We start from the raw sequence: 16,849 nt of genomic DNA on the forward strand, positions 1-16,849 counted from the left end.
CTGTTGTTGTCATTATGATCCTTTGTTCTAGTTTATGCTCATTACGTACTTGGGGTTACACCCTTTTGTTCTTAGAGGTTTGGTTTTGCACTCCCTCTGTTTTGTGTCTGCCCATGTGAGTCCAGCCTGTGCATTTCCTGTTTTATTTTGAAGGTCTGTGTCTTTTGTCAGTGTGTTCTGTTTGTGCTCTCCCTGGCTGTATCCCAATTCAGGGTCTGCAGCCTTAAAGTACGCAGCCTTAACGGTCCACAAGGCTGCGTACTCAAAGTGCGAGGCTTGTAAAATGGGACAGTCTAGCCTCCGTCGCGCTACCCAGGTTGCCTAGCAACCATGATACTAACCGCTGGAAACATTTCATACAGCATTGTTTGTGTGACTCCTGTGATTAAAGCATCTTTCTTTCAGCTTAACGAGTGAACCGTCAGCTCGTTCAAACACATGTTAAAGTCCGTTTGGCTCGACACCACCGAACAGAGGCAGCAATATAACATAGCTAACATTAACAGTGCAGTGAATCCTGCTTGTGCTGTGATATTCAGGACTGCAAACTGAGCAGCATATAATGACTTTCAGCTTGTTGTGTTTGTGGATATATGACTGACTTTAATTATCCATAAAATCATCACATTCTCTGTAAGATTAAGGTCGACTATTAAATGGCGTATATTTTAAAGTAAAGGCTTAAAAACCAAGTTGGTACTAACATCACTAATGTCACATAACTTTGTTGACATGTGGCCAACATGTTTCAATGTTCTTCATCATTAAACATTTGCACATAAATAAGTGACATAATATTCAGTACTTACTTTCACAAGTTTACTCTTCGGCCGCCCCGCTTCAGCCGTCCGCCGTTTTTTTGGCAAAATTATCCACACCCACCGCCGCACTATGAAGTCTGGGATATGTTGGGTCATGAAGGATACACAGACCCAGCCTTAAAATTCAGGGACATAAAGGACGCTTTTGAGGGCCACATTTCGAGCAGCCTTCGAATTGGGACAGCCTTCATCGCGTCGCTATGACGTAATCGGGCTTAAAATGCGGCCTTTAAGGCTGCAAACCCTGAATTGGGATACAGCCCCTGTCTCTTCAGTGTAATCAGCGTCAGCCGTCATAGCTGGACTGGCCATCGGGCATACCGGGCATTTGCCCGGTGGGCCGCTGGCGATTTTTTGTTTTTATGGGCCGCTGGATTTTTTTTTTTTTATATACCAACAAGGCAGTGTACATCAAAGCCGTTGTTTTCATGCAATGGCTTTATGGTTTTTCCTATAGCGATTGACAGATCACGTGACTTTCGCACATTGCATGCCCGGAACTCATGGCAAAACAACCCAAGTACCGCATCAAATGCAAGCATTTGCAGCACCGCAAAACGTTCATTCTCCGGTTCCAATACTTTCTTGGTTTTTCTTTGCTGCACAAAAAAGGAACGTACAAAACTAAGGAGAATAATGCCGGTCCGTACAAAGACAGACTCGACGAAAAGGCAAAGAAAACATACGAGGAAAAAATCAAAGGAGTGAGAGGGTCAGACCCTTACGAGCACACAGAGTGGACAAAAGACATTAGCGTGCTGCCCAACTTTCACCACGCTCAGATTTATAATTATACGGTTCTTGGAGTGAGTGCATACACTCATGAAGTTTTTAGTAACTTCAGGTCACTGCAACAAGCCCGGGTACAGTTTACCGACGGATGGGTACAGGACCTTGAAATGCACAGTGTAGAAAGAAAGACCATCGTACAAACAAAGGTAAGTTTACCAGTCTCACAAATCGTTGTCATAAATACACATTCGTTAACCGTTTATTAATATAACCTTTGAGCTCAACGGTAATTAATTAGTAGTGGAAATAATCTCTGGTACGCATTACAGAAATGTAGCAGTGACAATAATATTGTATGTTGTAATCGCACTGGACAATTAGTGATACAAAACAACTGTTTTATCCTGTGAATAAAAGTATATGTTTTTGTCAATGTACCGTGGTAATAACAGAAGCGAAACGCAATATTGTGTCAGGACAATTCACTATTTATGCACAATAAATAAAGGAGCACAGCGCGACAATTTCTGTTCAGCGCCAGACTTGCTTGTAACCTATATCACCAATTATGTTAAGAAAAATGACGTATTAACTACTACAAAACACCGACCTTTGTGGGAATGCTTGGAGCAGACTAACATGTGAGCTGGAGTGTTCTGAGACGTTATATTTGGTATATCCAGACCATCCGTCGGCTCTTACTTCAGAAACATGGCTTAAAAAATTTCTCTTCAACGACATAATTCGATAAAAAAAACCCATCTCTTTACCCGTCGGCTTCCCGTGGCTGTCATGCGACCGGCTATTGCAGTTAATAATACAACAGCTTCTTGCCATTTTTTGGGTTTCTTTTTATCGCTGTGTGACTGAGTTCAATTGAAAGCCTGCGTGCGCTAGTATCTCTTGCCACAAGTTCCCAGAATCCTTTGCGGTTTTACCCCTGAATGACGTCACATTTTCAATCTCTATCCTGGTGGGCCGGTCTCTAGTCAAAATGCCCGGGCCCGATTTTTTCTCCCAGTCCAGCCCTGTCAGCCGTGTTTCCTCTTAGTCCTGTTCACCTCTTGTATTTAGTGTCTGCGTCTTCCCCTGCTCGTTGTTGCGTCGTACCATCAAACTTCGCTGTGTGTTCCGTTAACCTGTTTGCCTGTCCGTTAGTTTATGTTTTTCCAGTTTAGTTAGTCTCCTGTACAGTCTGAAACTGGCAATAAAACTGTTTATTTTGAGTTCACTTCCGTGAGTCCTGCATTTTGGGTCCATTTCCCTGCCTGCCTTCACACAGCCATGACATTCACAGCATTATCACCTTAGATATAAATTCAGCTGCCACCCTTGACGTAATCTCACATTGAATACCACAGCCTGCTCTGTACCAGTTTAACATACTGCATTACTGCAATCTTCACCACAATCCCTATTAAACTGCCTAGAACTGAATTTTCATGCAACCTCTGAATAACACAAATTAAACAGTTTGTTTTTCAAGTTTTGGATTAATATAGATTCAATATATAATTTTAAACTAAAATTTTAGACATGTAGGATTGAAATTTCCAGTTTATAAAATTTCACTTGGTAAATAGTCCCCACCTTTAAAAAGAATCACTCATCTTCTGCTATGTAAATCTATCAGTGTGGCATGCTTCTGTGTTTTTTCTCACACTGGGAAATTAAGCAGCTGCAAATTATCTAGCAGACACATTTTGTAACAAACTGTGCAGAAACCTTATAATATCATAAGTTTAATCGTCCACATATGCTTGATGTACATTGTGTGTCTTGTTTTTGTCTCTTGAAAAACTCTGATTCACTGACCAATGGTAATAGCTGACAGCTGTAAATGTAGGTTTAATGAATAGATAAAAACATAGTTTGATTGTCCATTTATATTCACTTTAATCTTTGCTTTTGTTGCTAAATTATGCTGTTACAGTATAGAGGGTCAATTTTGTATTTATTCATAGTGAAACCTTTATCTCTATTGACTCACATATTCCATTATCTAAGTTGGCATCGCTAAGTATTGACACTTAGAATGCTTAGTTATTAGAAACAAAGGTTAAATTGAGAGTTTTACATAGTGTGGTTAATCTGCTGAATGAAATCTCAACTGGAATTGCTCAGTAATAATTACAGATGTTGATTATCTTTCAGTGGACCAAGTGCCTATAGGTTTCCTTCATAGACAGGATTTCAGGAATATCAAACAGGAACAAGTTCAAAAGAGTGTGATATTAACATTATGCAAATATGCTTATGCAACTCTTATTTATCATTACCAGTGGCAATTGATATCATGTATCATTGATATCACTGTAATACTTCAGAAGCTCTTCTTGTATATGTAATAATCAGTGAGGCTAGACTCAATGCTGTGGACTCTTAAGCTTAAGTCAGCTTAAGGTCCATTTTGTGTTGTAGTATTTTGAGTGTGGTATTTTATTTTTATTGGATGCACTTCTTATTAAATTTATGCAAAAGTTTCAAGTTTTCCTTGACCCTAAACTGAGTGTTGACACCAGTTTGTTGCAACACTGGTTACGGAGACCCAGCACACACAGACGGCTATGATGTTGAGTTTATGTGTCTTTATTTACACAGTGAATTTGTCTACACAGCTTTCCTGTTGGCTATCATGTGGCTCCAGCTGTCCTGCTGTCAGCCCCACACCAATTCTCTTACCGCTCTCTTCCTCAGGGTCTGGTGTGCCGCTGAAATACATGATGCAGGATTAGACAATCACTCTGAGCTCTGTTCGCCTGGCTCCTCTGGCACTGCCCCTGAACCCACTGCACCACCCCTCCCATGCAGCTGAGCCGGAGACCACACCCTACCACATGAGTCATCTGCTTTTTCTTTTTCATAAACTCCTTTTCCAATGCTGTTTCATCCTTCAGCTGTTCATGCTCCAACTCAAACTCCAATCACTCCTTTTCAGTTTTCTTAATTTCTTGTCCTCTGCTTGCATGCACTGATCAAACGTTAACAACTATTCAAACAGTTCTGAACCTGATGTTATTGGAACCTGAAATGCATCCAAAAGTTTACTTCAACTGCTACTCCTTTACCAATACTCAAATCAGCCTTTTGGGGATATTTTCAGTTTTCACCAGTTTATAGCTCAGTTAGCTGCCCGGCCTGCAGTCCAGTAAGCCACTCCACCACCGGTTACACTTCTACCACAGTCATCACTGCTGCCCGCAGCAGAGCCCTTAGCTCCGCTTTCTGCAGTTCAGTCTCCAGTGTCCCTGCTAGCTCAGTGTCCAGTGTCCCCACTAGCTCAGTCTCCTGTGTTGCCACTAGCTGAGCCTGCTGTGTTGCCACTAGCTCAGCCATTAGCGTGGCTGTTTTTTAAAATTTGTTAAACTGTAAAGTGAAATTTGTAGACAGGAGACTGATTAACCCTTTCATGCATGAATTATGAAAATCTCAATGAGGATTTTTTTCTTAAGTATTTTTATTCATCTTTAGGCATGAAAAAAGATTTTTGAACTTCATTTTTTGAAATGTACTTTTCAAAGAGTTTTTAACATGACCACTCAGGTGGACAACATACATTTTGACTGGGTGGCAGGGTATGGAGTGACACATCAGTGTCCAATGTAGTGGTTTATGTGCAAGTATACCATCAACACTGACACAAATACAAGAAAACAGCCTTTGAATAGCTGTCCACTGTAGTGACCACTATGCATGAAAGGGTTAAAGGGAAAAAGCTGAGCATCTGACTATAGGTCTGATGGTTCAATCCAAAGATGGGACTTGCTTTCTCAGTTTGCACTCTGCCTGTTGCCTAACGGTTTAACCTGACTTGTTAGAGCAGCCATCGGCAATTAATTCTTTTTCAATGAACCACATTAAAAACTGTGAGTTTGTGGAGTTCTGCACCAATAAGCTTAACTGAGGTCTGGTAAATATAAATTTTAACTTAGTTCATTCATACACTCATTCATACCTCCCCCATTCCAAACGCCTTCGTTGCTTGTTACCTATCCATTGTGGACGGCGGGTCTGCGTTCAGTGCCATTGTTCATGGCTGCAGGATAGGATGGCTGTTGTCTATACTGAATCATTCCTTACCTTTACCCTCCCCTTGTTGCATGTCACATCCTTTTACATGGTGCAAGATGTGAAGATTCATGTGCTTTTTGTGCTGAGGTGTTTTTTGTACTGTCCTCAAACTGCCCTCCCATAGGAACAGTTTGAGTAGAGTTCTTTTTTTTCTCCTCCTGTCCCTGATGTTGGGTATTTTCATTGTTTTTCTTACCATCCTACCTCTCTCCGACCTGTCTTCCCAAAGTGAGGTTTTGTGTATGTTTGGTCAGTAGGGGTCCAAACTCATGGGACATCATGTCTCGCTCCATCCACCAATGCCCTGTTGCACCACAGACTGTCCAGGAGTTGGCAGATACTTTAGTCCAGGTCTGGGAGGAGATCCGTCAGGAGACTACCCGTCACCTCTTCAGAACCATGCCCAGGGGTTGTAGGGAGGTCATACAGGCACGTGGAGGCCACACACACACTACTGAGCCTCATTTTGATGTGTTTTAAGGAAATTACATCAAAGTTGGATCTGCCTGTAGTGTGTTTTTCCACTTGCTACATTTGATTTTCACTGATAATTTTGTGTGATTTTGCTGTCAGCACATTCAACTATGTAAATAACAAAGTATTTAATAAGAATATTTCATTTATTCAGATTTGGGATGTCTTATTTTTGTGTTCCCTTTATTTTTTGAACAGTGTATATTTTGTTGTTTTTAAAAAAAAAAAAATGTGACACATGTAATATGTAAAGAACATGATTGTAATAAAACTTCTTTGTATGCTTTGAAAGTATGTCAGATTTTCACAAAACATTTATTTGTATGTTATAACGTTTTTCTTACACTGTGTGTAATTTTTATAGAAACCTTGTTCATTGTATTAATGTGTAATCATGTATTTTTGATAAATAAAATATTTAATCTTTTATTTGTGTACTTTGTTGTTATTGAATAAAAAAATTAGTCACATCAATAAATGTAAATCTGTTTTTTAACTTTGTAGACTCATTTACCCAGTCCAGTGAAAACAGAAAAAACCAAGAATGAAAATGGCTTTAAAGAGATTATGAACAAAATGTACTACATTTTAGGTACATAAACAGCTTCTAACTTCCATATTTCCCCACTTTGATTTCCTGCAGGACCCACACGGAAATCAGTTAAGAGAGAAATCCAGTTCAGACAACACATACAACATTGACTGTGTTCAACCTTGCACAGTGTTGGAGGCCATAAAACCTTGAAATAAATATTAAAAGATGGTTATGGCAAGAGAGTACTATTCTGTCTTTTACATTGGTACAAAGGGAGGACAAGGGAGGAGTAATCCCCCCCCCCACACACACAAAAAAAGCTTCTTAAAAAAATGTCACTTTAAAATTGTTCAAGTGTCCCTGTGTTTACAGAGAGAAGGAGATAACTGTGGCAGAGGCTCTGAAAAGAGAGGTCGCTTCACTGATGACCTGGGCTACTTTGAGCTGGTTAACATCAATTTGATTAGCTGGGCCCACATCCTCATTTTAGGTTTGACAGCATGTTAGTAGGTAAAAGTGAATGCCTTGACATGAATTGAGCTGCGGTTTGGGGAAGGCCTCGGAGGGGACTGGCGATGGTTCCCGGGCCTGGCAGATCCCCATGCACTAAATAGAAATGAAGAAGTTAAAGAATTGATAACAAGGATGGAGGGAGGGTGGGCACGTAAACGAGAATTAACAGCTTGTAGAACTGAGGAAACCTATATAGATGACAATCGAAAGAAGCGTGTTTGGAGGCGTGGTCCTGCTCCTGAAATTCCGATACATTATCGCCAAGACAAATGTAAGACTGAGTACACAGACATAATTGATAATCTGGACAATAAGAAATTCCGGATATGTTTTCCATGGGGAGCAAATACGGAAATAAAAGATGTAAATCAAGTAGCCAACTACTGTATCCTTCCATCCTGGAGAAAGAGCAGTTCAAAGAAATCATTAAAAGCCTCAGGAGCTTCCTGAGTTGACATTTCCTGCGTAATAAACCCTCAAGTCAGTTTGGACTGAGGACTTCCCGAGCTGTTGGTGAACATAAAAGTACATTCACTCTTGACAAAATCATTTTTTATCTACCATCATGTATCTTTCAAACACCGTGTAATTTTAATTGCATTTAGTTTTTGAATGCATTTCCAAGCAGCTTTTTTACAAGAGGCGTAGTTCATATATTGGAATAAATGTCTTCTTTTCGATACTTTATAGATATGAGACTCAAAAGATTGGAGTTCATGCACATTGTGAAAAAATCTAAATCTCTGTATCACAATGATTTAAAAACATGTTTTTATGGGGATAATATGACAAATCTTTTGTGATCCCTATTAATGATCTATGGTAATTAATAAAGAGCAGGGAAGAAGAGGAAGCTTGAAGCCAGGCTCTGTCCATTTTCATAACAACTGACAGCACAGACACCTGTTAACGACAGAAAATGTTTTTTCATCAAAAAGATTGTGATGTGAAGCATCAGCAGTACGTTAGTGTCACTTCAGTAATGCTGCTGGGAGAAAGAAGTGTTGACACATGTTTTTTTAATAGATGACTTAAAACACTAAACTCTAATATCAGGAGTTTATTTTAAGTTTAAAGAATATAACAACTGGTAAGACGATGAGTTTTACTTCTCACTGTCCATCACGTATGCTACTTTGCTCTGCGACTGTAAGAATTTTTCATTGAAATCATGAAATAAACCAGACTTTCACAGTCTGCATCTTTTACTGTTTTTTCTGCTTTTGTTCACGTCAAGTTTGACAAAACCCACAGACATCCGCTAACAAGAAACACAAAACCCACTATTAGGTAATTTTTTTTCCCTAAACACAGTCAGTTGACTGAAAGAAATGTCTGATGTTATCCATTCTGGTCATTGTGAACGTTGACGGAGATGTGCTCCATAGACGCCTTATACTCATATTTCCTTAAATTACATCCAACACTACTATGTTCTGTTTAAATCCAGCTTCCTTTTACAGTTTGCAACGAAATTTTGTTAAATCATTGCGTCTGCATGAGAGCAGATAATTCTGATGAAAAGGAAACTGACCCTGTAACTAATTGCAGGTCACAGCTGAGTCGAGGGCTAAGGAAAAATAAGACCATGCGCTGTCCATCTCGTGACTACACGTGCAGCTGGATATTCCAACACATTTGAAAGACTCATTATGCTACTCAGGAGGCGACCTCCTATAAAGGCGGCATAGAGAAGCTGTATGGTTCAGTCCTTGCTGCAAGTAAAACCAGTGATTCTGAGAGTCTGTGGTCATTTGCTTGAGTGTTACCCTAAAGCAGGGGTGGGCAATTCCAGGCCCCGAGGGCCGGTGTCCCTGCAGGTTTTAGATCTCACCTTGGGTCAACACACCTGAATCACATGATTAGTTCGTTACCAGGCCTCTGGAGAACATCAGGACATGTTGAGGAGATAATTTAGCCATTTAAATCAGCTGTGTTGTAAAACCTGCAGGGACACCGGCCCTCGGTGCCCACCCCTGCCCTAAAATGTAAAACAGCTGGTTTATTACACAGGGGCCAGAAGCTTGAATGACCCTTTACTCACACAGCCTCATGCACTCTTTAGATTTTTGAAGTGTTTTTTTTTTGTGTGTAATGGTTTAGTCTCTCAAATTAAATTAGTTGCCACACTGATTTTACACAGAAACAGCTGCTTGAAACCTGAGCTTACACAGGATGATTTTGGTTAGTAGCCCTGCCAGACTCTCCCTCCTTGGTCTTTTTGAGCCTCTAATTTGCATTCTTGTAGCAGAATGTTGGTATGATCTGAAGTGAACTGGCTGCATCTTTGTATATAAATTATAGCACATTGTTAGTAGACCACCTTGCAATTGCAACATCCCAATAATTTGCGTCACTTAGAAGTCTGTCCCAGACCCATCTGTTTTTCTTCATTTTTATGCTGCAATCCAGCGCAATTCCTATCCTCCTCGTTGTTTGGATTTCTATGACTGTAGTAAAATTCGCTCTATCCATGATTTATCCTAGCTAAGCTGAAATTAAAATTAATTTATGATAATCATAAAGGCTGCAATACAGCAAGAATCCCCAAAAGTTGATTCTGTTCATCTGGATGTAGCGTTTTCAGTGGGAGAAATGTTTCATCACTCACCTAAGTGACTTCTTCAGTGTCAGCTGACTGCAGGTTTCCCTAATCTTGTAAACAGTACATTTGCATAATGACTGAAACTAGCACCACTGAATGAACAATGGGCTGGGAGGTCAGTTCCTTGATCATTATTATGCAATATTCTTTTTTTTTTGTGAAATTCATTTTCAAATTGAAATACTTATCGATGGATTAATAATTCATTTTGAAAAATGTATTTAAAAATTCTGTTTAAATAAAATGATAAAAACATTAATTTGAAAATGAATTTATGAATGCAGAATTTATTCTCTTGTGGTCCTCCATAATACCCACCTATTTCTCTCGTGTACACATACACGTATCCAAATACATAGATGTGTGTGTGCACACACATCTATGTATTTGTGTCTCTGTTGCTATGTGTGTATATGTATGTCTGTATATACATGCATTTAGATATTGTTGTAATTATCATTGATATAGGAAATTCATGTGTATGTGTATTTATTCATATGTGTGTATGCAGGCATGTGTAGTTAAAGTAGCATAGGTGTTGAGGAGTTGTTATTACTAATTGTTTCCATTTTTATTTTTGTGTATTTTTTTCTTTTTCTCATTGTTCCTTTTGTTTGTTTATTTATTTATTATTATTGTGTATTGTTTAATGTGCATGTTTCAGTCCCACAAAGTACATTGGGATATCGCTGTCTGTGCTAACTAGGGTCACTGACCGACTTCTACACACAACATTAATGATATACAATGATTATACAGTTATTACTAATTAGTTATTATTTAATTATGTCAATCACATACAACAAATAAACAGGCCCCCCTTCCCATCGTCTGAAGGCTGCTTTTCATTATGGTCATGCTCTGAGTCGGCTCCCTCAGATGAGGTTTGGGGGTAACTCAGAGCTGGTAAACCAGTCTAAGGAAAATGATGATGGGCAATCACAATCTCCCTGCTTTTTACTAATATTGGCTTTTAATTACTTAATTTGATTTACAGTAAATAGTTACGTAACTATACACAAGAGATTTATATCCATCCATTCATTCATTCCATTTTACTTTCTCCTGTATGCATGCGTGTCTGTATATAATTGTGTATAGAGTGTACAGTTTTGCATCCATGTATGCACAGGTACATATTTTTGTATATATGTGTGTGTTTTCTGTTTTCCTTCCTTGCTGTATGTCCTTGTCCCATGCTGATGTTGTTTTGTAAAAAATTAAATTTGAGTGTTTAGTGCCAGCTTAGTGTTTGAGCCCTGGAGATATTGTGTGAAAATTCAGATGAAAATTCAGCTGTGTTTGTTGATAATTTGTAATTTGATTCAAACTCAGCCCAAGATCAATGTCTGTTTAGAACTATATATAGGTCTAATACATCTCACTTAGTCACAACCTCACTGAACTCACTAAGAATTGCTAATTAGAGTAGTATGTTTAAAAAGTAAGAGAATCAGAGTTTGTTTAATAGCTTTGTTTAACAGACTTCAGAACAAAAGATGAGATTATTATTGTTTTGAGATAATAATGATAGTTCTTTAAATAATTTTAAATGTTTGTATCAGGATCACTTTGACTAATATTTTTGCCATAATTATCCAATACAATACAAACAGAATAAATACAATAATAGAATACATAACATATAATTGATTAATGATTACATTAGTGATTAATAACATAAAGGTTCATTTCAGTTTTAGTTCTAAATCATAGTATGATTGCTCTTCATCAGAAGCTCCTCGTGGATTTTCAGTTGGAACAAAGTCTTTTTCATACCCAGTCACAGGAGGCATTTCCTCAAGTTATTTCACAAGAGCATCAGCGCAGATGTTATTGCTGGCCTGACAGGAGCCATGACAGCAGCAACATACAGGATGCAGTGAGGAGACTGATCTTGTGGCTCACTCCATGTGACGCTTTTACAAATGTTAAGAAAAAGAAAAAAGGCATTCCTTTCAGCAACTGTTCTTAATATATATCATATCTTTGATGTGACTGTATTAAATATATCTTACGTGTGCCGTCCACAAGAATAGAACTGGTTTCAATGTCGAAGGGTGTTATCTTGGCTGCATCGATCAAAACTTGTGCAATCTGATTTGCATTAGGGACCAGTGACAATGCAAATCCAATGTCCATGTCATTTATAATTGAGCCATTACTGCAAAAGGAATAACCCAAAACGTAGTTTTATTTTATTTTGTTTAAACATTCATAAAATCCTATACCACAGCGGTCCCCAACCTTTTTTGCGCCATGGACCGGTTTGTCCCCGACAATATTTTCACGGACCGGCCTTTAAGGTGTCGCGGATAAATACAACAAAATAAAACTAGTACTGGTACCAAAAAAAAGAAGATTTATTCATAACACACGTGAAAAGACCCAGGAAAACCGAGTTAACGAAAAAAACGATAACAAAATAACGCTAAAAACCGATAAAAACCCTGAAAACCATACATTTCACACCCGAGTCTCAACTCTCGCGGCCTGGTACCAAATGACCGGTCCGTGGCCCGGGGGTTGGGGACCGCTGCTATACCATAAACAATTTACCTGAATGCAGTCACATTGATGAAGCGGAATGAAGGAAATCTTGCCTGGTAGAAAGGTTCAAGCTGCAGAAACATGAATAAACACAGTGTAAGTATGTATGCTTTGCTTTTTCAGACTGTGCTTCTTTATTTGCATGTCATTTGTGATGCGTTATTTGCACTATGTAATATCATAGTGCAAATAGTTAATAGTTAATATCTTTTTTCTGTTCATCCAGTTGCCCATTTTTTGGAAAATCTAGCACATGATGATTATGTCACAGGTCACCTTTATGGTTTATCTTTATTTTTTTTTTAAACACTTACAAAAAAATAGAAACCTCAGGAGTATTTACTGTGGAGTTTTAGTTCAGTTTAGGTCATGGTGGAAATGTTATTGGCTTATAGTTTACTGCATATAATGTATATGATTTTTCTTGATCTCAATCTATATAATCTTATAAACAATGGAGAAACTGTTAACTTTAGGAGGGGATTCATAAATGTATGGATAGAAAAAGATGGCCATACATTTTTTAATGGTATACTACCAAAATACTGTTATATGACAATATAAGTATATACTCTGCAATTATTCACAATACATACACTTAAGTATTATTCAACTGAAAGAAGAAAACTTACTGATATCTTTATCAGTGAAGCTCGTTTTTGAAAAGCTGTGGATGATGAAGTCAGCAAGTCAGTTGTAAATATCCCATTAACAGATCTGAACTGAACCGCCAGTGTTCTTACTGGCTCAGCAGTTGTAGTTGTTACAGCTGTAGTGGTTGTAGGAGTCGTTGCAGTTGTATTTGCTGCAGTAGTAGTGGTAGTAGGAGTCGCTGTATTTGTGACTGTAACTGTAGTCATCATTTGGTGTTGTAGCGTTCACAGTTGTAGTTGAAGCCACGGTAAATGCCAAAAAAAGGAAACAAAGTGTTGCTTTAACAAACAGTTCTGCGATATTATGAATTTAAAATATGATAATACTAAATATTGCTTACCTGGATCACTGACAACAACATTGGTAATGTTGAAGGCTGTTATGTTTGGAGCTGCATTGATCAAAACATTTGCAATGTCAGTGTCATTTGGCGCTGATGTAGATGCAAACCGAATATAGATGTCAGTGATGATGGATCCATTTCTGCAAAATGAATAAACCAAATATTGTTTTACTTGCATGAATTCATTATGTATTATATATTATATGTAATCATCAAGCTAAAAATAAATTACCGGAATTCAGCCACGTTCATTGAGAGGTATGAAGAAAATGTTTTATTGTAGATAGGTTCAAGCTGCAGAAACACACACAATCAAAGATCTGTGAGTCCGTATGCTTAAGTGAATGCATGCATTTAACCACTGTTTGACTTCAAGAGAGAAAACTTACTGTTGTCACTATCAGTGATGATCTATTTCTAAATGCTGGAGATGATGAGTTCAGCAAGTCAGCTGTAAATGTCTCTCCAACAGATGTGAACTGCAACAGCTTTGTAAAAACTGGCTCAGCAGTGGTAGTTGTTTCAGGTGTAGAAAACAAAGAGGAAGAAAAAAAGCAGTTGAAAACAAAGTAATTTTCATAAACACACAATGTTGTTTTTATACATGGTAGATCTCATTTAAAGGAGTCTCTCTGCTGTTTAGCACATTACATAATTATGTTGGTTTTATCTGAGAGAATAATTAAATAAATAACTAGAAAGATGTTCATGCCCCAAACAATAATTAATTCTATATGATATTAAATATGAATAGGTATATTGCCTAAAAATAAACCGCTTCCAGAGTGGCATGTGGGACTTCTGTTTACTCACTGTTTACTTGGGTTGCTATGACGGATGTGTTATCAATACTGAGGTTGAAAGTGTTGTTGGGGTTAGACACCGCATTGACTAAGGTTTGTTGAACATCTTTAGCCTCTGGGATTTGTGCAGGTGTTATTGTGCTGTTAAACACAACCTGCACTTCTGCTTCAATATTATTTCCAGTAGTAGATGCTCGTGTTCTCGTCCCAGCTTTTCTAAAGAAAAAAAAAAGAAAAAACTCAATTCTTAATTAAATATGTTAAATTAACATTAGTTATTTGCAAATACTGATAATTAGATTAGTCTTGCTATGAATGAACAAAAGTAAAAATCTTACCTGAATGCTATGACAATTACACGGCTGAAAAGTGAACCATATTCACGTCTATAGATGATTTCATACTGTGCGGTGCAAACCAGTGGAAATTAATTAATTAATTTAAATGTAGCTGTAATCGGCTGGAATTTTAACAATATTTCATCTTAGTATTTTACTCACCACTACTACCACTTGCTTCTCAAGTGCCTTAAATTCTGGACTGTTTTTATCTTGGAGTTCAGGCACAAAGGGTTGAAGCAAAACTGCTGCAACAACAACAATTGGTGTGCGAACTACTGCCACTACTGCTGCTGTTGTTGTTGTCGTTGGTGCTGTTGTTGATGATGTTGTTGTTGTTGCCACAGCTGAACCAGTTGTTGTAGACACTGTAGTTGTATTTGTTCCTGGTGTGATGTTTGTAAGATTTGCTGTGGTTGCATTTGATGCTGTAGTGCTCGCAGTTGCGTTCACAGCTGTAGTTGAAGCTGTTGTAGACACTGTAGTTGTATTTGTTACAGGTGTGGTGTTTGTAAGATTTGCTGTGGTTGAGTTTGTAGGGGTAGTGATCATTGGTGTTGTAGTGTTCACAGGTGTAGTTGAAGCTGCTGTAGACACTGTAGTTGTATGTGTTGAATGTGTGGTGTTTGTAAGATTTGCTGTGGTTGCATTTGTAGGTGTAGTCATCATTGGTGCTGTAGTATTCGCAGTTGTAGTTGAAGCTGTTGTAAGCAACGTAGTTGTATTTGTTCCTGGTGTGATGTTTGTAATATTTGCTGTGGTTGCATTTGTAGCTGCAGTCATCACTGGTGTTGTAGTGCTCGCAGTTGTAATTGAAGCCACTGTAAATGCCAGCAATGAAAACAAGGTGCTGCTTCAACAAACAGTTCAGATATATTATGAATATAAAACATGATCATATTAAATATTGCTTACCTGGGTCACTGACAACAACATTGGTAATGGTGAAAGCTGTTATGTTTGGAGCTGCATTGATCAAAACATTTGCAATGTCAGTGTTATTTGGCGCTGATGTAGATGCAAACCGAATGTCAATGTTACTGATGATGGATCCATTTCTGCAAAATCAATAAACCAAATATTGTTTTATTTGCATTAATTCATTATGCATTATATATTATATGTAATCATCAAACAAAAAATAAATTACCGGAATCCAGCCACGTTCATTGAGAGGTATGAAGAAAATGTTTTATTGTAGATAGGTTCAAGCTGCAGAAACACACACAATCAAAGATCTGTGAGTCCATATGCTTAAGTGAATGCATGCATTTAACCACTGTTTGACTTCAAGAGAGAAAACTTACTGTTGTCACTATCAGTGATGCTCTATTTATAAATGCTTGAGATGATGAGTTCAGCAAGTCAGCTGTAAATGTCTCTCCAACAGATGTGAACTGCAACAGCTTTGTAAAAACTGGCTCAGCAGTGGTAGTTGTTTCAGGTGTAGAAAACAAAGAGGAAGAAAAAAAGCAGTTGAAAACAAATCATTCAAATCAATCTTGTTTAAAGGAGAGTGACTTCCAGAGTGGCATGTGTGACCGCTGTTTACTTACTGTTTACTTGGGTTGCTACGACAGATGCTTTATCAAAAGTGAGATTGAAAGTGTTGTTGGGATTAGACACCGCTGTGACTAAGGTTTGTTGAACATCTTTAGCCTCTGGGATTTCTGCAGGTGTTATCGTGTTGTTAAACACAACCTCCACTTCTGCTTCAGTACTAGGATCTGTCCGTGTTCTGGTCCAGCTTGTCTACATAAAAGAAAGAAAAAAAATGCAACTCCTAATTAAATATGTTAAATTAACATAAATTTTTTGTCATTATAATAAGATTAATATTGCTACAAATGAACAAAAGTAAATATCTTACCTAAATGCTATGACAATTACACGACTGAAAAGTAAACCATATCGAGCTCTATAGATGACTTCATACTATGTGGAGCAAAGTAAAAATAAATTAATTCAAATTTAGTTGTAATCAGCTGGAATTTTAACAGCACTTAAAAATTAATCTCAGTATTTTACTCACCACTAACACCACGTCTGCCGCAAGTGCCTTAAATTCTGGACTGGTTCTATTTTCGAGTTGAGGCACAAAGGGTCTAACCAAAACTGCTGAAAGGACAACAACTGGTGCACGAACTACTGCCACTGCTGTAGTTGTTGTTGTGATGGTGGTTGATGGGCAGTGGTGGTTGTTGTTGGAGGAGTGGTGGTGATGGTGGTTTGTTTAACAGTAGTGGTTGTTGGTGTTGCAGTGGTAGTTGTTATCGTAGGAGCCGTGGTTGTGGTTGGTGTTGCAGTGGTGGTTGTTGTCAGAGGAGCCATGGTGGAGGTGGTAGGAGGGGCAGTGGTGGTTGTTGGAGCTGCAGTGGTGGTTGTTGGACCTGCAGTGGTGGTTGTTGGA

The 16,849-nt window shown here is 38.2% G+C and overlaps 1 protein-coding gene across 1 annotated transcript; it reads right to left on the reverse strand.

The window, feature by feature from the left end:
- Positions 1 to 11,187: 11,187 nt before the first annotated feature.
- LOC109197802 (uncharacterized threonine-rich GPI-anchored glycoprotein PJ4664.02) lies at positions 11,188 to 16,570 on the reverse strand. The gene is made up of 16 exons (XM_019353574.2): positions 16,472 to 16,570; positions 16,310 to 16,374; positions 15,996 to 16,191; positions 15,747 to 15,856; positions 15,590 to 15,651; positions 15,355 to 15,497; positions 14,602 to 15,260; positions 14,440 to 14,504; positions 14,112 to 14,317; positions 13,688 to 13,797; positions 13,531 to 13,592; positions 13,296 to 13,438; positions 12,934 to 13,151; positions 12,311 to 12,372; positions 11,770 to 11,915; positions 11,188 to 11,670 (listed from the first exon to the last, which is right to left on the reverse strand). The coding sequence occupies exons 5-16, from the start codon at positions 15,607 to 15,609 to the stop codon at positions 11,585 to 11,587; spliced, it is 1,920 nt and encodes a 639-aa protein (XP_019209119.1). The 5' UTR covers positions 15,610 to 15,651; positions 15,747 to 15,856; positions 15,996 to 16,191; positions 16,310 to 16,374; positions 16,472 to 16,570; the 3' UTR covers positions 11,188 to 11,584.
- Positions 16,571 to 16,849: the final 279 nt, after the last annotated feature.

Source organism: Oreochromis niloticus, unplaced genomic scaffold (genome assembly GCF_001858045.2).
Source record: "Oreochromis niloticus isolate F11D_XX unplaced genomic scaffold, O_niloticus_UMD_NMBU tig00003765_pilon, whole genome shotgun sequence".
NCBI classification, from domain to species: Eukaryota; Metazoa; Chordata; class Actinopteri; order Cichliformes; family Cichlidae; genus Oreochromis; species Oreochromis niloticus.

Excerpts from the sequence above, each read along its gene's own strand:
- LOC109197802 (XM_019353574.2), bottom strand. The coding sequence starts at position 15,609 with ATGAACGTGGCTGGATTCCG. Across the intron at positions 14,318-14,439 it reads GTAATTGTCATAGCATTCAG|AAAAGCTGGGACGAGAACAC; the intron begins GTAAGATTTTTA and ends TTTTTTCTTTAG. Across the intron at positions 13,798-14,111 it reads CATAGCAACCCAAGTAAACA|TTTTTACAAAGCTGTTGCAG; the intron begins GTGAGTAAACAG and ends CTGCTGAGCCAG.